Source organism: Onychomys torridus, chromosome 4 (assembly GCF_903995425.1).
Source record: "Onychomys torridus chromosome 4, mOncTor1.1, whole genome shotgun sequence".
Classification (NCBI taxonomy): Eukaryota; Metazoa; Chordata; class Mammalia; order Rodentia; family Cricetidae; genus Onychomys; species Onychomys torridus.
The window spans coordinates 117,486,913-117,508,984 of NC_050446.1; the positions used below are offsets into that span (position 1 = coordinate 117,486,913).

General features: G+C 42.2%; 1 protein-coding gene across 2 annotated transcripts in view; it reads right to left on the reverse strand.

Moving 5' to 3' along the window:
- Window positions 1–22,072, reverse strand: part of Stk4 (serine/threonine kinase 4) — a 91,960-nt gene that overhangs the window by 61,379 nt on the left and 8,509 nt on the right. For both annotated transcript variants that reach the window (XM_036184482.1, XM_036184483.1), the window contains exons 3-8: window positions 19,208–19,336; window positions 16,285–16,399; window positions 13,127–13,291; window positions 4,472–4,639; window positions 1,833–1,970; window positions 429–557 (exon numbers count right to left, since the gene is read on the reverse strand). In XM_036184482.1, the coding sequence (XP_036040375.1) occupies window positions 429–557; window positions 1,833–1,970; window positions 4,472–4,639; window positions 13,127–13,291; window positions 16,285–16,399; window positions 19,208–19,336 (844 nt within the window). The remainder of the gene's footprint in view (window positions 1–428; window positions 558–1,832; window positions 1,971–4,471; window positions 4,640–13,126; window positions 13,292–16,284; window positions 16,400–19,207; window positions 19,337–22,072) is intronic.

Consider the following 22,072-nt stretch of genomic DNA (forward strand, 5'->3'; position numbering starts at 1 on the left):
GTGCATGTCTAACCTAAAGGACCTTCCTCTTCTTCCTTCTCATCTGGCTTCCAGCACAGACCTAAGAAGCCGACACGTACCCTTCAAATCTCTAAAGCTGTGAGTGACTCCAGAATACGGTATGAAAATTTTAAAAGAGCTTGGTAAACCAAGTCTCCAAACTGGGGGATATCTCCCCCTGCCCCCTCTCAAAGATCAACTGGATAAAGGATACGGGGCAAAACAGTAAAACGTAGGCGTTCTGAGAAACACCGAGTAACAAGCAAACACAGACCCACCAAGTGTCCAGTGACACTGAATGAGGTTGGGACAAAGTGCTGTGAGTCTCTAGCTCCAGGCTTCCCCAAAGCAGCTACTTTCTCACTTCTGCAGCAACCACGACCTAACAAGCATTTACTCCTGAAGCCACGGCAACGCCTGACACTCACTGAGTTTTCATCATCGTCCTGGTCCACCTCCCGCTGCTGGGCTTCCTGGCGCTTCAGTTTCACGTCCATGGCTTCGTTAATTAGGTCTCGCAGTATCGACACGCCTTTGGCACTCTTGACAAATGGGTGCTTGAATAAAATGGAGAACAAAGGACACAGCTTGACTTTAAAACAGTGCATGGCACATAGCAGAAATCTGGCAATATTGTCATATAAATCAGTGGATCTGGCAATATCTGTCATATAAATCAGTGGATCTAATTTCTCTCTTCACACAGGGAGCAACTAGGCCAGTCACTTGATGACTCTAAGGAGACAGATGACTGCTTGGACCTGTGCCGTTCCTCTCCTTCTTACCTAAGAGGTTCTTTTTTCCTTTATTTCACCCACTACATCGGTCCCTATGTCTAAATTCAGGCTGCAGGCCTGGGGCAGGCACCTTTACCCTCCGAGACACCTTACCAGGCCCATCTTCTGCTTCCTGCTTTTGTGGAGCAACAAGGAGCCCCAGCAGTTAGAGCTGCGTGCAGAAATTCTTTACAGGAGTTGCCTGTATACCCACACTTACTCTGGCAGTACCCATGTTCCCTCCCTGCAGGGACAGTACATGCCGGTCCCCATCACCAACAGGGCAAAGGTCTCCAAGCCTTTCTTATGTACTCTAAAGACTGAAAGGATGCTTCAGCATGTGGTAGAACTGCAGAACAGAAAGCTCTTCCACAAGCCTCTGTCATCATCACTTCATCCATTCCACTCTTCCCAGATGCACACACATCTGGCCAGTTATGACTTGACATCAGTCTTGAGCCATTACCCACCCACTGCTCTTCCTGGTGTGAGAAATAGTTCTGAGCTTCTTACAGCTCTTAAATAGCCGGGGGGCGGTGGTGGCCCACGCCTTTAGTCCCAGCACTGGGAGGCAGAGCCAGGCAGATCTCTGTGAGTTCAAGGCCAGCCTGATCTACAGAGCGAGATCCAGGACAGGCACCAAAGCTACACAGAGAAACCCTGTCTCTAAAAAAACAAAAAAAACTAAACTCAATCTCAATGCACTTCCTTCCATTACCAGTATGTTCTTCAAGTTAAGTGGGTTTTGTTCTTTGGGGGTTTTTTTGTTTGTTTGTTTTTGAGACAGGGTTTCTCTGTGTAACAACCCTGGCTGTCTTGGAACTCAATTTGTAGACCAGGCTGGCCTTGAACTCACAGAGATCAGCCTGCCTCTGCCTCCCAAGTGCTAGGATTAAAGGCGTGTGCCACCACCGCCTGGCAAGTTCAGTATTTTCTATGCCCTTCCATCTCAATAGTTTTACATCTCCCTCAGAGTATGGAGTATCTTATACCTCATTCCTACGTCCAAGCAAGTGATACAGCAATGTAGGCATGGCATGGAGAGGTTTCGCATACCTGTAGGAGCTGAGTGGCCGTGGCTCTCTGCTCAGGGCTTTTTACCAGACACTGCTTCACAAAATCCATGAAGTTGTCTGACCACAGCTCTGGCTTACGGAATGTGGGAGGAGGGTTTGTAGGAATCATGAATATTGCCTAGTTAGAAAAAAAAATAGGTAAAATGAAAATGGCACTCCAATCCAACTACACTTACTTGGTGAAATGCTTTTCCACTTATCCAACACAGTGTCCACGTAGAGTACAGAAACCAGACTCTGATACTGTTCTCCTTCCCTTCCCTTGCTCACACGCAGTCCTGTTCTAAACCTAACAATGCCAAGCAACAACAAACAAACCTTTCCCTTGTGTGTCTGTGTGTCTGCGTGGTAGTACTATACATGTTCGTGCAGGTGTGGGTGCAAGTACATGTGCATACGTGCATGTGTGCATGAAGACCAAGGCTCAACCTCAAGTGTCACTCCTGAGTGGGACTGTAGCTCAGTGGTGGAGCAGCTGCCTCACATAAATGAGACCCTTGGTTCAATCCCCACTACTAACAAAATAACAAGAGTGTGGCTCCTCAGGAACCATTGATCTTGTTTTTGAGTCTCACAACGATTAGGTTAGGCAGGCTGGCCAGCCTGGAGCCCTAGGAATCTACCTGACTTTCTCTCCCAGTGCTAGGATTATAAACACACATCATCACACCTAGCTTTTTATGTAGATGCTAGAGAATGAACTTGGGTCCTCATGCTTGCAAGGCAAACACTTTACCAAGTGAGCCATCCCTTTAGCCTCAAACAAATTTGGGACAAGGGGCAACTACAGCACAATGTGGACAGACACCACCTTTGAGCATGTGTACCCTGAAGACAACGCCAGCCCCACAGTTGTTAAACTCCCCTCCTTCAAAGCCACCAATGAACTTGGTGTCATCAATGACTCTAAGATCATCAACCAGAAGTCCTGAAAGTCACAGGGAGCTCTCAGCTTGGAGCCACACCAACTGATTTTCATTAATCTTCATCTTTTAATCATGTGTGAAGGTGTAAGTATGGGGCATAGGGGTGAGGAGAAAGAGAGTGTATGTATGTGTACTAGGGACTGAATGCAGAGTTTATGGATGACAAACAGGATGTCTGCCACTAAGCTATCCTTCCAGTCCCTCAAATCCTCACTGTGCCGAAAAGAAAAGCTAAAAATTAAGCTACTAAAATAAAGCAAATTAAATTCTACTTTACAAAGATCGAGGTTATTACTAAGGGCTGGAGAGCTTGCTCAGTAGTTAATATCACATACTGCTCTTACAGAGGGCCTGAGTTCAGTTCCCAACACCCATGTCAGGCAGGTCACAACCACTTACAACTCCAGCTTCAGGGAATCTGACATCCTCGTCTGGCCTCCAAGGGCAGCACACAATTAAAATAAATTTCTCTAAAAAGACTACTAATTGTTCAATTTTAAATGATGGAAACCCCTACTTTATGCAAGATAAAACTCTTTACATTAGACAACTAAGTTGTATCCTTTACCTAGAAGTATAACCATGTGAACCCTCCACTCTTTGCCTCTTCAGTCCCATTAAAAAAAAAAGGAATTTGTCTTCAGGCATATGAATACTTTTTAAAAATTTGAAGCCAGCATGGTCTACAGTGTGAGTTCCAGGACAGGCTCCGGAGCTACAGAGAAACCCTGTCTCGAAAAACAAAACAAAACAAAAAACAAAAATGCTCATCTTTTTTTTAAAGATTTATTTATTTATTATATAATTATGTATACAATATTGTCTGCATGCATCTCTGCAGGCCAGAAGAGGGCGCCAGATCTCATTACAGATGGTTGTGAGCCACCATGTGGATGCTGGGAATTGAACTCGGGACCTCTGGAAGAGCAATCAGGGTTCTTGACCTCTGAGCCCTCCCTCCAGCCCCCAGCTCAAGTCTTTTAGTGAAAGAATAAGTTAATTAAAGACAAGGAAGAACTGGTGGGGGGTGGAGGTGTGGGAAGGCTGTGGAGCCTCTGGGAAAGGTGGGGGTGGGGGGTGTCCTTTCAACAGAGCTGTGTGTTCTTTGAATGAGAAAAGCTTGGGAACTCCTTAGAGTACAAGTACTGAGAGAGGTCATGGGAGGTGCAGCCTGTGAGCCATAAAGCTGTAAGAGGGCATAGGATGCAGGTTGGAGAAAACACAGCCACCAGGTAAGTCTGAGGATTCACAAAGTAAAACACCTACAGAGATCAAGCATGAAAGAGACAACCTGTGAACCAAAAGCACACTGAAGAAGGCACTGTAGTAAGTAAGCAGTATCTGCCAGCTGGTGACCCAAAGGGAGTCACAGAAAATGATGACATGGAAAGCCAATGTTTACAAAGCTGAAAATGTAGTTCCCTCAGCTGTTAAAAGTGTATATAATGTAAATACAATATGTAAGTCGATCTACACACTTCTATAGCCTATGTCCTTCAAGAGGCTATCAAGACACTCTAGAATTCAGAATAGACTAGATTCAAACTAATACCAGGGGAAGAATATCACCTACAGAAGCATTTATCGTTATATAAAATTAGCTCATTTCCTGTTTGGAATATAACCAAGGCAGTTGCCAACTAACTTCCTATGGATAACCAGTAACCAACCATCCAACTGGCTGTTTCCTTACCCGCATTGGATGGATATCAGCATATGGGGGCTTTCCTTCAGCCATTTCTATGGCAGTTATTCCCAGAGACCAGATGTCTGCCACGCAGTTGTACCCAATTTCCTGAATAACTTCAGGAGCCATCCAAAATGGAGTTCCTATCACTGTATTCCTCTTTGCCATGGTGTCCTAAAATGGAAAAGGGAGATGAACACAAAGCATGAAAACTACTGAGAAAAAAAAGGTTGAACATTAAAAAATGTTTTGTCTATGCTCAGCAGTACAAGAGCGGCACAAATGTTATGAGAGCAACCAATTACTTTTTGCTTAGATTTAATTAGGGCTCACTCCATGAGATGGAACCCATATCTGATACTGTTAAATGAGGCCAAGAACCTAAGATTAGATAAGGCATCGGCTCTCTGGGAAACTTACTTCTTTTATTCTGATAAATGGACACAGCAATAAAACAACTCATAATGACCTATTGCTACACCCATAAACCAATGCATCACTCACTCAACCATCACCAGAGAGGCTTCTGCAATTAACAGAGGCCACCACAACTGGACAACACGCAAAAAGTTGGGGCAATGTCCCACCCCTAGTCAAGAAGCTATTGGCATTTAAAAGCTGCTGGGAGAAGGCAGATCAGTTTCTTCAATGGAGTGGCACTGAGTATATCATCCATACTTCACAACAGGCCTCACACTCAGGACTAGCTGGCCAATGCAAATTGGACTCCATGTTTTCTAATGGTTTTGCTTCCTTGATTGTTTTCTTTCTTTTAAGACAGAGGAAAAAAAAGAAGTTGAGTGGGTAGAGAGGTGGAGGAGGACCTGGAATTGGGGAAGGGGAAGAATATAATTAAAATATATTGTATAAAAATCTGAAAGATTGGGGGTGGGAAGAGGGAGGAGGTGGGATCTGTGGGTGGTATGCAGACTGAGTAGAAAATTTCTTAATAAAGAAAAATTTTAAAAGTCTGAAAAATCAAATAAAAAACATTTAAAAAAGAAAAAGAATATCTTGTACTTGAAACATATCTAAAAACAACACTCAAGGCATAATGAGACAAGTCACTAAAGAAATTCAAATGGCCAAGAACCATAGGATTCTCAATCAATTAAATTTAAACCAGTACTAATAAAAACATAGAAAGTCAGCAACTGACACACAAGGTTACTAGACCATGACATGAGATGGTACAACCTCACAAACTGCCAATATTCAGTAAACTTTTAAATATCCATATTTTTCTATTCAAGTATCTTTCTAGAAATTTGCCTTACACACAAGCACCCCAAAACAGACGCACAGATTGTAGAATGTTTGTAAAAGGGGAAGAAGGACCAATTAAAATGACTATCAAGCCTGTAATTCCAGCTACTTAGGAGGGCCACCGAACAAAGAGGTCCAGACTGGCAGGCGCACTGAGGCCTCATCTCAATAAATACTTTAATCACCACAAAGGTACCTAACACTCATAACCTGAGTCCTGGGGTCCCGAGGTAAGAAGATCACCGAGAGAACTCAAGGCCAGCCTGGAAACTTGTGAGAATGGCAGAGGCCCCAGAATGAAACCCAGTCTCAAAACATAAGTAAGGGCGACCACGGTATCACAAGCCTTTAATCCCAGCACCCAAGAGGCAGAAGCAAATGGATGTCTCAGGGTCATCTTGGCCTACATGGCAAGTTTCAGGATAGCAGGGCTACCTAAGGAGACCCGCCTCAAAAGGAAAAATAAATATTACAACAGATACTCATTGTATACTATTGTATACTGAAATGCTACATTAAAAGTTCTCCAAGAGGCAGACATGGTGAATGCTCACCTATAATCCAAGCACAGGAGAGAGAAACAGGAGCATCTTAAATTTGAGGCTAGCCAGGACTATGTAGCAAGCCCCTATTTCAAACAGAAATAGGTATGGAAAATGTGTAAGATATTGCAACACCAAAAACCAGTTTACAAATGATGAATAACACAGCTTTATTATGGTGATATTTTATTTGTACTGAAATGTGATTTTATTTGTATGTTAATAAATAAAGTTGCCTGGGGGTCAGAGCTAATAGCAAGCCATTTAGCAGAAGTCTGGCAGTGGTAGCACATGCCCTTAATCCTGATCACATGACAGGCAGATCTCTGTGTGTTCAAGGATACAGCCAGCAAGGAGATACACGCCTTTAATCTCACTACCAACCATAGAGACCTGGAGGTCTGTATAGACAGGCAATGACGAGGAGGTCATGTGGTTGGGTTTACAACCAATGAGAAGGCAGAACAGAAAGTCAATAAAAAAGGACAGACACACAGGAAGTAGGCCTCTTTCTCAGGGGAAGGACGATAGCAGCAGCAGCAGTGAGGGGTAAGAAGGCGGTCTTGGTCTCAGCTCTTAGCTACTGCTCTCTGACTTCTGGGGCTTTTTTTTTTTTTTTTTTTTTTTTGGTTTTTCAAGACAGGGTTTCTCTGCGTAGTTTTGAGCCTTTCCTGGAACTCACTTGGTAGCCCACACTGGCCTCAAACTCACAGAGATCCACCTGCCTCTGCCTCCCGAGTGCTGGGATTAAAGGCGTGCACCGCCACCGCCCAGCAACCTCTGGGGCTTTTAACTCTGCATTTGGCTCTGTGTTTTTTATTTAATAAGACCGTTCAGAATTACAACTACACTTTATTTCTCTGAGAACAAAACAATAATCATGACAAAGCAACAACCAGTAAAAAGAAATGCCCCTGTGTAGCAGAACAGCAGCAGAGAATGATAAACACTACTAATAACAGTCACATCTAGAAGGCAGAATTACTCATTTGTCTTCTGTCTTGCAGACTTATGTAACACTCCCTTGGTTTAGAAAAATCATTTTAAAGCTTAGATATCAAAAATGGCGCCAAGTTTGACCTGTGGTTTGATGAAGGATCTGCAGCTACAGCATACACTACACTAATCAGCACATGCACTTCTCCAGAGTGGCGTGGTCGTACTGAGAGCCTTGCTACAACTGACTCGCCACAGAGAGAGGACTTCCAAACGCAGGCAAAGATGCAAAAAGAGCCTCCCTATCCCGCACATCTGAAGTGTGTGAGACTTAGGTTACACCAGTCGGGAGCAATGATAGGTGGCACTTCTGATCTGATCTCACACTGTCCATCATATATAAAAACAACAAAGGAGGCTCTCGGTGGTTAAGAGCTCTGGATCCTCTTCTAGAGGACCTGGGTTCAATTCCCAGCACTCATATAGTAGCTCATCACTGTCCAGTTCCACAGGATCCGACACTATCACACAGACATACATGTAGGCGAAACACCAATGTACACAAAATTTTTAAAAATTTAAAAATTAAAAAAAAAAAAAAAAAACCAACACAGGAAACAACTTGGGCTTAATCATTTCCTCAGCTCTGAATCCTCAAACTTGCCAGGGTGTTTTCAAATGGTGACACCCAAATTTGTTTTCACTCGATTATTTCAACCAGAAATGGATACTCACATAATGGAAAATGTTTTCAAAATTAAGGGACCAGTGTATCCTAAACTCCAATTAGATCAAAGTTACAGAGTTACTAAGTACAAGAGAGAACAGAGAGTGTTAAATCCAGAGAAAAACTGTGGCACATAAACTAAATATGCACACACTCAAAAACCAGTCAGATCCATATGCCACGCACAACTTAAAATGGTCAAACCAGCATGAAAAGGATAGAATATCCCCAAACTACAGAGCAGATCTCTTTGAGTTCAAGGCCAATCTGGTCTATATCAAAGTTCCAGACCAGTCAGTACGACATAATGACACCCATGAATAAAAGCACTAAAACCTAGGTAGCCATCTGTAAAACTTAAACTTAAATTCCTACCTTATGCTTTCACTAAAGGAAGTTCAAATAAGTCAATCCTCAAATATAAAAACAAAGCCATTGGAATCCTGAAAGTATAGATGAACTGCTACATGATGCTGGAACAGAACACCAAAGACAAAAATCTGGGGGTGGGGTGGGGTGGGGTGTTTCTACATAAAATCCAGAAAGTAAGGAGCAGGCTCAGTGCTTCAGAGCACTCCCCAGTCTTCTGGAGGACCTGAACTCGGTTCCCAGAACCCATGTGGTGTGGCTCACAACCACCTGTAACTCCAATGCCTTCTTCCACCTCCACAGACACCTACACTCACACACAAAAATACAAATTCAAAATTCCGTGTTTTTCAAACCCATATCAAAATAGAAGACAACTAGCAAAGGGAGCCATTTCCACCATAGCAAAGAAGCAACAATTTAACCATGTCTTAGTTCTGGGTTCACCCTTATAACAAACGTGTGTGTGTGTGTGTGTGTGTGTGTGTGTGTGTGTGTGTGTGTGTGTGTGATAGAGAGAGACAGAGAGACAGAGAGAAAGAGAGAAAGAGAATGAGAATGATGAGAATGAACCTGAGCCTGCCCAGCCTGTGGAGGACAACCTGTGGAGCCAGTTTTCTCCTCCATGATAAACCCAAGGATGGAATTCAGGTTGTTAGGCTCGCTTGTGCCTTTACCATCTAAACCATCTCTTGTGCCCAACAAATACATTTTTTTCAATGGGTGTTACTTCACATTTGTAGTCCAAGCATTCTCAAGAGATTGAGGCAGGAAGACTGTGAAATTTCAGAACCAGGCTACAGTGAATTCTAGGCCAACCTCAGCTACAGGATGAGACTGTGCCTAAAAAGGAGGGAAAGAAGCCTGGAATGATTATGCACACACTTGGAAGGCAGAGAGAGGCAGGGGTGTATGTGAGTTTGAGGCCAGTAGCCTGTTTTACACAGCAAGGTCCAGGCCAGCTAGGGCTACACAGTAAGACCACATCTTAAAAATAAAAAAATTAAAAATGTAAAGCACATTATCCTAAGGACAAAAAAAATCAAGGAAATGCTTAAAAAAAAACACAAAAGGATCTTGTGATGGTGGGAACTTTGAAAACAACATTAACGAGCACCCAGTGTGCAAAAGGGAAGGAGTTCAGCGAAATCATGGCACACTCACACATGAAAACCCAAGTTGCATCAGAAACTGATCGAGAGCCAGTCATGTGCTGCTAACCAGAGAGCTGAGGCAGAGGGATGGAGTCTAAGGCCAGCCTGGGCTACAGAAGACTATCTCCAAAGCAGAAAAAGAAACTAATTTCACATTTCTGCTAAAGATGACAGACCGACCGAATACATCTTATTTTCACTTCTTCCTAAAGCCATCTGAAAATGCAAAGCAAAGCCACAAAATTCTGTAAGCTGGGAAGCAGATGGCTGTCTGAACAGTAACTAACTAAACAGACAATCAAATGGACTCTTGAGTCAGTCACTGGGGAAAATGAGAACAACCTAACTCCAGCACAGACTCTTCCAAATGGCTTACAAACTGTTGGCAGTGAGGATGATAAAAATGGACCTCACAACAACACTGGATTGAAGAACTCTGAAGGATTTAGAAAGTCAGGGCTCTCGGCACAGGCATCTAATCCCGGCATTCAGGAGGCTGAAGCAGGGAACCAAGAGGTCCAAGCCAGTACTGCAAAGCCCTTTCACAAAAAGAAGCCAATATATACAAATTAAGGATGGCTAGAGGAGGGGCTCAGCAATTAAGAGCGCTTCCTTCTCTGTCAGAGGACCTGAGTTTGGTTTCCAGCACCCACATCAGGAAGCTCACAACTGCCTGTAACTCCAACTCCACATGGTTCCTACACCTCTGACCTCCTTCCCAAGGGCACCCACACTCACATCCACGTACCCGTACAGAATATACGCATACACATAAACAAAAATAATAAAAATAAGGCAGCTGTGGTGGCACATGCCTTTAGTCCTAGCACTTGGGAGGCAGAGGCAGGAAAATATCTTGGAGTTTGTGTTCAGCCTAGTCTATACAGCAAGCTCCAGGCAAATCCCTCACTCACTCCCTGGAGGGAGAAACTGAGGACCCCGATAGTAAAGTTGAGGGAGCACTGTGAATCAAGAACAATGTTAGCCTTTCTATGCTAATGTGAAGCCACCCTCACCGTCACCACCACTTCCCCCAAAACATTTGTTAGGAGGCCAGTCAGACAGAGCTGAACTTGGTAGTACTGGAAGCCCAGATGGTTCATTATAGACTATGGTTGCACTTTGTCAAAACAACAACAACAACAACAACAAAAACCTTTTTGTTTTTGTTTTCTTTAGCAAAACAATACATGTTCACTGTAGGGTTTGGGGGTAGGGGGTGGGGATGAGCAACAGGAGCTGGAGACAGTAAAGTGCCTGAAGACCTGAGTTCTAACCCAGTGAAAGCTAGGCTAGGTAGACCATCTATAATCCCTGTGCTCCTACTGGAAGATGGGCGGTGGAGACGAGAATTTCTGATATAGGTACCGTGAATAACAAACATCCCTGTCTCAAACATTAAACAAGGTAGAAGGCAAGGACTCAAAGGACTCACAACCTATAATCACACACACGAACTTTTGAGTACACACACACAATTTTTAAAAATAAAAACTAGCAGTAAACAAGCTCAGCAACATTGTAGAACACAATATATAAATATCAACTGCTGGGCGGTGGTGGCGCACGCCTTTAATCCCGGCACCTGGGAGGCAGAGCCAGGTGGATCTCTGTGAATTCAAGGCCAGCCTGGGCTACCAAGTGAGTTCCAGGAAAAAGGCACAAAGCTACACAGAGAAACCCTGTCTCAGATAAACAATTAATAAATAGATAAATAAATAAATAAATAAATATCAACCATATTCATGTATACTAACAATGAATAATTTGAAATCAAGAAGTGTTCTACTTAAAATAGTATCAAAAAGAACAAACCACTAAAGAATGAACTAACCAAATTAATGCAAAATGCTTCCTATACAAATGATAAGACTGATGAAAAATGAAAGATATTAAGTAAATGCAAAAGCATCTTGGGTCTGTGAATTACATGGCTTTACACTAAGATGGTAGCCATTTTAAAACAGACTTATGAGTCAATGCAGTGTCTATCAAAATTCCAATGATTTCTTTTGCAAAAATAACCCACTAATCTAAAACTCAGAGAGAAATGCAGGATCCCAGAGGAATCAAAACTGTCTTGAAAGAGGACAAAGTTGAAGGTCTCATGTTAACCAAAGCTGTAAAAGCTGAGACAGTGAAGTATAGACACAATGACCTAAATACAGGCCAACAGAATACAACCAAAGTCCCAGAAATAAACCCATACTTGATTTTCAGCCAGTACCAACACATAATTCAACAAAAGAAAAACTAAAGGCTTATCGACAAATAATTGAAATAAATAGTTCATGACCAGTTATCAATACACAAAAGAATGTATCTGCATAACTATCTGCATACCTATCTGCCTTCAGTCCCAGTACTTGGGAGGTAGAGACAGGCAGGTCAAGGCCAGCCTGGTCTACATAGAGAGTTCTAGATTAGCCAGGCCTACACAGCGACACCTGAGCAAAAAAAAAAAAAAAAAAAAAAAAAAAAATCGGTTTGTAGCTGGGGAGTCAACAGGAGGGGTGAGGAGACAGGAGGGATAGAGAGACAGGAGGGTAGAGAGACAGGAGGGTAGAGAGACAGGAGGGTAGAGAGACAGGAGGGTAGAGAGACAGGAGGGTAGAGAGACAGGAGGATAGAGAGACAGGAGGGATAGAGAGACAGGAGGGATAGAGAGACAGGAGGGTAGAGAGACAGGAGGGTAGAGAGACAGGAGGGTAGAGAGACAGGAGAGTAGAGAGACAGGAGGGTGGTGGTGAAGCACATGAACTCACCAAAAAAACCCTTGGCATAATACTGTTGGAGACTCGTGTTGTCCATGTAGAACTGTTTCCATTTTTCTACATAGACTTCTACACATCGTCGGTTATTTTACAAAGCCAGATCACTCTAGCCTTCCTGTTTTGAACAGCTCCCTTTGGCACTGGCACGCACAAGCGAGAACAGAGGGAAATCAAGAGCCCACACTGAAGCAGGCCGGAGCGCTTCCAGGGCGGTAACTGAAGGAAAGCAGCCTGCTCCAATCTGTCTTCCTTTTATGTCCCTGATGTATTAGAATTAAATTAATACTCATGTCTTATGTTAGTTTCCATTTTTATAGAAGTTAAATCATGAACTTGAACCCCAGAAAAGATCTAAAACGCTCACTACCTATTTGGTAATCTTCTTGTGAATTCTACAAATTTGTATTAACATAATTAATTAAGTATTATATATATATTTTTTAAAAGTAGGGGCTGGAATGACATCTCAATTGGTAAAGCATTTGCCATGTAAGTATAAGAACCTGAGTACAGCTCTCCAGCTCCACACAAGAAGCCAGATGCTACAGCACACACCTGTAATCCCAAACTGGAGAGGCAGAGAGAGATCCAGGAGGAATCCAGGCAGATTCCTGGAGTGCACTGGCCAGCCAGCCTATCTGAATCAATGACCTCCAGCCAACATGGACTCTGGCTTCCATATGACACAATATGCACATGCGCCCCACAGGCATACACACAAATACATCTCTCTCTCTCTCTCTCTCTCTCTCTCTCTCTCTCTCTCTCTCTCTCTCTCACACACACACACACACACACACACACACACACACACACACACAGGAAAATGAATCACTCAATGACCTTCTGGGGACATAGCTAAAGTACTAGTACCAGTCACCTTTTCTACTTACTGTAAGTTGACCCGCAACTCCAAAATCTGCGAGCTTTGCATGTCCTTCTGTATTGAGCAAAATATTTCCTGCCTTGATATCTCGGTGTATTTTTCTCATAAAATGAAGGTATTCCAGTCCTTTAAGAGTTGACTGTAATATTGTAGCTATTTCCTCTTCCGTTAACTGAAAAACAAAAACCAGTAAGAAGTTCCAACCCTGCTCACATCACATATCAGAAAAGGGCAAAGTTATCTCCAAACTCACGCACAGCTGTTTTGGCCATGCCATTTCCTGAAAGCTCTGGTCCCTCTCGCTCCTTCCGCCTGCCTATTCCCTCTACCTCCAAGGCTCTCCTCTTCATCCACACATCCGCACTTTGGCTTTCTTCACTGACTGCCCAAATGCCACTGATGAGAACAGCAGAGGCCTTTCCTCCTCCATGCCTGGCCATTCTGCTCCCTTATCTTACCTTGTCAGCACAGAGACAACCTGACTTACTCTACAGTCGTCCTTATTACAGGTACACATTACAAAATGTTTCAGTGCTTACTTCTGTATCCCAAGCATCAAGAGGGGGAACTGAAGTAGTTCTAGAACAATGTGGATCGCGACCCCTTTGGAATCACTTATCAAGTATTCACACTACGATTCATAACAGTAGCAAAATTACAGTTATGAAGTAGCAACAGAGTTATTTTATGGTTGGGTGCTGTGGGATGGTCTGTATGTCAAATGTGTTCCTCTGATTGGTTAAAATAAATAAAGTACTGATTGGCCAGTAGCCAGGCAGGAAGGATAAGGTAGGCGGGACAAGGAAGAGGAGAAGGCTGGGACAGGAAGGCTGAGGGGATACACTGCCAGCCGCTGCCATGAGAAGCAACATGTAAAGACACTGGTAAGCCACAAGCCATGTGGCAAAGTATAGACTAACAGAAATGGGTTAATTTAAGATAGAAGAAGTAGATAACAAGAAGCCTGCCACGGCCATACAGTTTGTAAGCAATGTAAGTTTCTGTGTGTTTACTTGGTTGGGTCTGAGCGACTGTGAGACTGGTGGGTAAGAGAGATTTGTCCTGACTGGGCCAGGCAGGAAAACTCTAACTACAGTTGGGGATCACCCCAACATGAGGAGCTGTATTAAAGGGTCCTGGCACTAGGAAGGTTGAGACCCACTGGGCTAGAGTGACTAAGTGCTGGAGACAGACACAGGGCTTCTGATCAGACCTTATGCCATATCTGCAGATCACACCCAAATCCTAAACAAGATCCACCCAACTCTCTCTCAACCCCGGCACAGCAAACAACTGACATTCAGGAGTAAGCTGTGGTCAAAAGGGTCCAGGGTTGGCAAGACCCGGCTTGCACTTCTGGCACTACCTTCTTTTATTTTTATTCTAAGAGTTAAACTTGCATAGTGAGAACTAATAAAGAGGGAAAAGCATCAAAACAAAAACAATGAAACTCAGTGGAAATAGTTTAACATGTAGAAATGCACAAAAACAGAAGGTCCTTCAGCAGCAGCGGTAATCATCAGAAGGGGAGACGCACCTGCAAGTGAACTTGACCATAATTCCTAAAAGGACATAATCAGGATTTAAAACTCCTCACAGGTGGTCAGACCTTAATCATGACTTTTTTAGTTTTTAAATACAGCTAACATCTACTTAGATTCAATTATACAGTAACTTAGTGCTTAAAATAAACTTTTTCCCTCTTGTGGGCCCTTTTCTAGTTTCTCCTCCTACCCCACATGGAGAGCAGTTATCCACAGGAGCAGCTAAGATCCACATCAGAACAGACCCACGTCAGAAAGAGCACGTAGTGTCTGTCACCCTCAGCCTGGACAACCTCACTTAACACAGTATCATCATTCTACCGTCATCATTTTTTTGAGACAGGTTCTATAATGATAAAAATTTAAAGTTTTTACATCTTTCTGTGGTCATATTTCTTCAAACTCAAACAGTAATTCTAGTCCCCTGTGGCTGGAGGCTGTCACACTAAATAGTTTTTAGTTAACATGGTTAATAATTAAGTACATAGACTAAGAAACTAGTATTAAGATATCAATAGAAACCACTAACAGAGTTAATTCTGGACTGCTGAGAGGCCAGAAACAACTTGCTGCTGCACACACCTGGGGCTTCAATTTTAAATCAACAAAGTAGTCAAGGTTTCAACTTCTCTTAAATGATTTATTTCATTTTTTGAGATTATAATATAATTATATTATCCCCTCCCTCCCCTTTTCTCCCTCCAAGGCCTCCTAGTCTTTGCTCTCAAATTCATGGTCTCTTTTTCCATTGTTGTTACATTCATATATGTTTGTGTGTACGCATATATAATATATATATATATATAATATATATATATATAATATATTCCTAATACATAAATATAACCTCCTCCATCTGTACAATGTTACTTGTATACATGTTTTCAGGGCTGACCATTTGGTACCAGAAATATATATTATGTCACAGCACTACTCTTGGCTAAAGAACTTCCTAATAAAGAAAACATACAAATTCTCAATAATGTAAATTAAGAAAAGGAAACAATGATATATACAAAAATTTATAACTTGAGTTTCAAAACAGTCCCATCTTATAACTTATATAATACCTCATGATTTACAGTATACTTTTGCATACTTAAGTTAATTTTTACAACATTGCAAATACTTAATGTGGGGATGCCCACTCCCATTCTTACAATCAAAACCAAAACCACCCAAGAGCTAAAATTTCCATTTTCAACAATCTACACAGAAACTAGGCTTGTTTTTCAAATCGCATGTCAGATGACTCACTCACTTTCTTAGAATCTAGACATGTTCCTTCTGCACCTGGAATAAAACAGCCTCAGCACCATGACCTAACAAGACACGCAACATCACCCTGTGATCCTAGCACTCAGGTGGGGGGGGGGGGTGGTAACACACCCTGTGATCCTAGCACTTGGGCTGGAGCAGAAGAATCAACAGTAAAGAAAGACCACACTGAGATTCTGTTTTTGTTGGAGGTGGGAGAAAAGTGAGTAAAAAGGAGCAAAGACCCAAGGAAAAGCAAGAATCTGACAATCACTTCTCTCCGGTACAAGCAGCACATGGCCAAAGGCTGGAAAAAGATGACAAAAACGGTAGCCAAGCAGTACCTTCTCGGAGGTAAGCTTACCGTCTTGTTCCGTAACCGAATGATATCCGATACAGAGCCAGCCCCACAGTACTCCATAACAATCCAGAGGTCTGTGTTCTTAAAGTAGCTGCCATAATACTTGACTACATGCGGGCTGGAGAGAAGAAACACAACACAAAGTAGTGGAACATCCGCAGACATTTTAATTCACTCTGTTCAATGCATGGAAAGTAATTTCTCACCTCAAAAACTGAATTATTTCTAGTTAGGACTAACACAAGCAATCTCTTGATAAAAACGTGAAATGGGATCACTTTTCCTATGAGTAATAATGTATATTCAAAACAAGAGAACAGCATAAGTGTAAAATTTATCCTCAGAAAATCACAAATTCTCAAAAAATTAGCTACCAACACAGAATGATAATAAAAGAGAGATTAGATACAATTTAAATGACCATCCAATATGAGGTAACTTAAGAAATAATGACATCACAAGTCCATGGAACATGTTAGAGGAATATTTAATAAATAATGTTAATATGTCCTAGGACTGACTGGAGACATGGCTTAGCTGTTAAGAGCACTTGCTGGTCTTCCAGAGGTCAAGGGGTTCAGGTCCCAACACCCACATGGTGGGTCACCACTGTCTGTAACTCCAGTCCCAAGAGATCTGATACCTTCTTCTATCCTCAGGCACCAAGCATGCAAGCAGTGCACAGACACACATGTAGGCAAAACACCCATATAAATAAAGTGTGTGTGTGTGTGTGTGTGTGTGTGTGTGTGTGTGTGTGTGTCCTGTTTACAAGAGAGAAGAGAGAGGTAAGCTAGAAAACAATAAAGTAATAACAGTTAAACCCCCAAGAGACATGGAAAGATATACCAAGGGATATATAACAATGATTTTACCAAAAAGAAAAGCAATCTTTTTTCTTTTTCTTTTTTCCAAAAAGTCACAGTATAATTGGGAGTAACAAAATCATCACTACATAATATAAAGAAAGAATATTTAGTATCAAAACTAGAACCTTAGGTCTTAAGTTTGAAGAGAGACACCAAATAAGAAATACCTGAGAAGTCAGAGTATTACTGAGAAATACCCAGTAAAACCAAAAATCTGTCTTGACAACTTGCAGCATTAACAGCTGGACTGCTGTTGGAAACCAGGTTGCAGAGCAACCAAAGACGCTCAAACTACCCAGGCTCCCTGACTTTCCATCTCAAATGCCCCTCCATTCTCGGGACATATTCCAGTGACAAGGACAGAAAGAAAACACAGCACATAAAATGAGTACTATTAGTGACAGCACAGGAACTGCGTTCCTACAGCTCACAATCTCCCCCTCCACCCCCATGTGCTCTTTCCTCTCTTCCCGCAGTCACTTTCTTTATCGTCCAAACACACTGTTGGGATGCACTCTGTGCAGTCTTGCACTGTCAGCTACACTTCCTGACTGTACACGCCTGGCCTATGAACTCCCAGAAAAAGGAGGGAAACCACCATTCTCACTCCAGCTGCTTTTTCCAGCAAACCAGACAAATGTCCCCTAAACCCTGCCCTTACTCAAAAGACTGTGCCATAAAAACAAAACAAAGAAGCAAACAAACACAACTCCCAGAACACAAGGACTCTGCCCTGTCTTTTTTTTAACCCAGAAGGATCTTCAAAACATCACTTCCTAGCACACGGTACTCTTACAGAGGACCCAGGTTCAGATTCCAGCACCCACATGACAGCTCACAACTATCTATAAATCCAGTCCCAGGGGATCTGAAACCATCTTCTGGCCTCCACAGTCTTCTTCAGACAAATGTGGTCCACATACATAAATGCAGGCATACATATAAAAAAGAAAAAAATAAATAAATCTTTTTAAAAAAAAAAAAAAAAAAACCTCTTTAGTTAGAAGCATTTCCATACTCTGTTTATATACAGTCTCAATTTGCCAATTAAAATGAGTTTGAATAAAGTAAGTCATATAGAGAAAAAGAAAAACTGCTAACTTAATTCTGGCCAATCCAGCCAGAAGAAAAAAAAAAAATGGAGGTTTTTGTATAGTGGACAATAACCACAATAGGGAAAACACAACCGAAGATGAGCGGCAGCTGTATTTCAAGATCGGGGAGACTTAAGGTCCCTGAAAAATAATAAGACCCATTGCCCCCACACAATCTACCGCTGAAGCCTGACAAACGGAGTAATAAACTTTCTCACCACCATGGCCACGATGCCGTCTCAAGTGCAAAACTTCCTCACCCTCGCTTCCAACCCCCCCCCCCCCCCCCCCCCCCCCCCCGGGCTAGGCCTGCCCTTAACCTTACTTGTCTCTCCCCTCTAAACAGTGCTGGGTATGCCCGCTCCATCAGTGACCAGCTCATGCTGTCATGGAACTTCACAGCAGATCACGTGCTCGTCTGTGGCTGACTTTGGGGCCAACTTCCTGCTTATAGCATTTGACAAATTTTAGTTCCTCAAAATTAAAACTCTTCAGAACTCTTGACTCGAATAAAAATAACAGTTAATACCCAAACAAATAGTCCCTTTTTACAGACCAAACTGATAGTCTACAGTTTCTGGGGCTAAAAGATATTTGAATTATCTGATAATCTACGGTTTCTAGAGTTAGAAGGCATTTGAATATCTCAGCTATCTCTCAGTTCTCTCAAAAGAGAGAGAACAAGGAAGGAAGGAAGGAAGGAAGGAAGGAAGGAAGGAAGGAAGGAAGGAAGGAAGGAAGAAAAAAAGAAGGCGCCATCTCTAAGAGCTAATGATGAAGGGGGAAATGCAAACATGGAAACTATCAATCTAGGAAAACATACATGCTTTCTCATTTTTCAGAAAATATGAAGTTATCCACCAATCTCGCCCTCTGCAAACGTCTGAGCAAGTCAATCTGTAGGTGTCAAACTATGTGATCAGGGCAAATGCAGAAGCTCGTTCTGTCAGAGGATGCCCTTACCTGTCACACTGCTGCATTATGGAGATCTCTTTGATTATCTCCTGCAGGTCTGACTCCACGGGCACTTGCTTGATAGCAACAATCTGGCCAGTCTCTTTATGAATAGCTTTGTACACACTGCCATAAGACCTGCAATCGGGAAAGGAGACACTTTAGAAAGCCAGAGCACTCAGACAGAAAACCAGGTTAGCATAATCAACCCACAGGCTTACTTTCTATCCCAAGTGCCTAACAAGCTTAGTTACATTTGCAAAACTAACATGGCCTAAATACCTGGGGGAGAAGACGGCACCCTAAAACTTCACATTTGGGAACCAGGGTGTAGCTCAGCGGTAGAGCACTGATCTAGCATGAGCAAGGCCCTGGGTTTAATCCCTAGCACCCAAAGAGTTACCAGGTCTAAATTACGATTTTCAAATTCTGCAATAGTCTCCATCCACCATCCCTGCTATCTGCTAGAAAATAGATCTGGGCCTAGTCTTTGAAAATGAAATTCTCTTAAAGACAAAGAGGTGATTATTTTAGAAGTAAAAATTAAAAGTTTAGAGGTCACATGATTTACCCAAGGTCACCTAAGTGATGAGCTTATGATGTGAGCCCATGTAGACTGAACATAATGCTGTTTCCTCTCCACACCAACACATCTGTTTTCCTACAGCCACTCTATTAGTCTTTCCGTCCTTGTCCACATGCCGCAATGTTTAAAATATGGAGACTCCTTAGGACCTAAGCCTCCTTCATGCTAGTGTCAAAAGAACAGTGCATATGCAAATCTTTCTGCCTTCTGCTTCATCTTCCCTGAAAAGCTCCTTATCAAAACCCACCACCGCTACACATTGTTATAAACACATGAGTTAGCTCTCTTGTGTCTTGGCTGTATTATTCACAAGATGACCAAAAATAAATAAATGAATGAATGAATGAATGAATGAATGAATAAATAAATATAAAAATACAAACTCCCTTCCAAGACAGTTATGGTGCTCAAGTGAGATCCCACCAGAATCTTAGTGTTTTCCCCCACTTAATGTCCAGGGCAGTTCTCAGTGAAATAGGAGAAAATCATCTTTTAAATTTCCCAAACATTCCAGGTGGTGGTGGCACACACCTTTAATCCCCGCACCTGAGAGGCAGAGGCAGGTGAACTCTGTGAGTTAAAGGCCAGCCTGGTCTACAGAGGAACTTTCAGGTCAGAGAGGACTACACAGAGAAACCTTGTCTCAAAAACCTAAAAGAATAAATTTCCCAAACACACCTGTTTCTACACACTATCTTGGTGAAAAGAAAATCAAAATAAAGAATGTGACCTAAGATGTCAAAATAACAGAGCATTCACACAGTGAAAAGGGAATTAATGTCAAAATAGACTTTTAAAACTTTTTAAAAGAAGAAATACCTATGAATGTAGAGCACATATAAAGCTCTATCTGAATCCCTTACACTTAACAAGGAGTAAGAAGACGCTCAAAGAGTTTCAACTACTGTTTTACCACAGAAAACAACTGCTAAGCATCTGTGGAAGACCAGCCACTGCCCTTTGTTCCCTGCTAAAGTCACTCTCAATTAGACCAGCAGTGTTAGTCCTGGGGAAACGGTGATAGGCCCTTCTCTCTTGCCTTAACGAGCAGCAAAAACCTAACCTAGATCTGGCCACTGTATGGCTAGAATTCTGAAGACTTTCTTCCCGGGGAAGACAAGCACATAGGGCCGTCCATTTTCACCTGTCACTTTCCTCCTGGCTTTGACTACTGTCAACAGGGATGACACTTGAAACTAATATAACCATCTTGTGACCATAAGAACTGCCCAGAGCAACCATTTGCAAGTCAACTATCCACTTCTGGGAGATTTATTAGTCTGTCACTAAATCATCATAGTTGGCCACTGCTAGCAGGTGTTCTGTTGCTGTCATCCAAAGCCTTTTTGAAACACTAGACCCCGAATGCGCAAAAATATCTTCATGATGAAATGAGTTTTGCTGGGTACAAAATTCTTCTTTCCCTCAGCACTTGTACTGTACTTTCCCACATCTACTGTTTCTGAAAGTCTGTTTTCATGAGAGCAATATTCTTCATAGACAAGCTCTCCATAGTTTTCCATGTTTTAACATTCCATAATTTTACTATAAATAGTTGATTCACCAAATAAGCTAATGCCTTTGTCCTACAATTAAATATTTAATAGAATTTTTACTCATTATTCTTATGCATTAGGAATGAAAAAAATAAAAGCAAGTCTTCCCAGTAGATTTGTCCTGTAATCATGACCAAAACATGACCCAAATCCCTACCCCCTACACGATCCTGATAGCAAAGGAACTCCAACAGAGCAGGTGATCAGTGAGCAAAGATTCATGATTCCATCTATCATAGTGATCACAATCTGAGTTAGGCTATGACAATCATGTCCAAGGTTATGGTTTGGAAGTGAAATGTCCCCAGAAGATGATGATGTTTCGGAAGGCTGTGGACCTTTGTAAGGTGGTACCAAGCTGGAGGACGTGAGCTGGTACTGGGTGGGCCTTGAGGTTTACACCTACCTTAGAACCTCCTCTATCTAGTGCCCCAGTTGCCTTAGGCTCCCTTTCACAGCTGAAAGCTGTGCCTGACACAACTTTTCTCCACCATGTAGACTATACACTCTCAAACTGAGACAGTTTCCTCCTTTCTTAAGTTGTTTCCAACAGGTATTCCATCAGTGCAATACAAGTAGCTAATAATAATCCACATACAGGCAAGTCCCTTAAGACCTGATTCCCTACAATGTTAACTGAACATAATGAAGTAGCTGTTTCACAACATCATCAAAGTAGGGATGAATAAAAAAAAAAAAAAAAAAGGAAATAAACAGTATCTGTGGCCAACA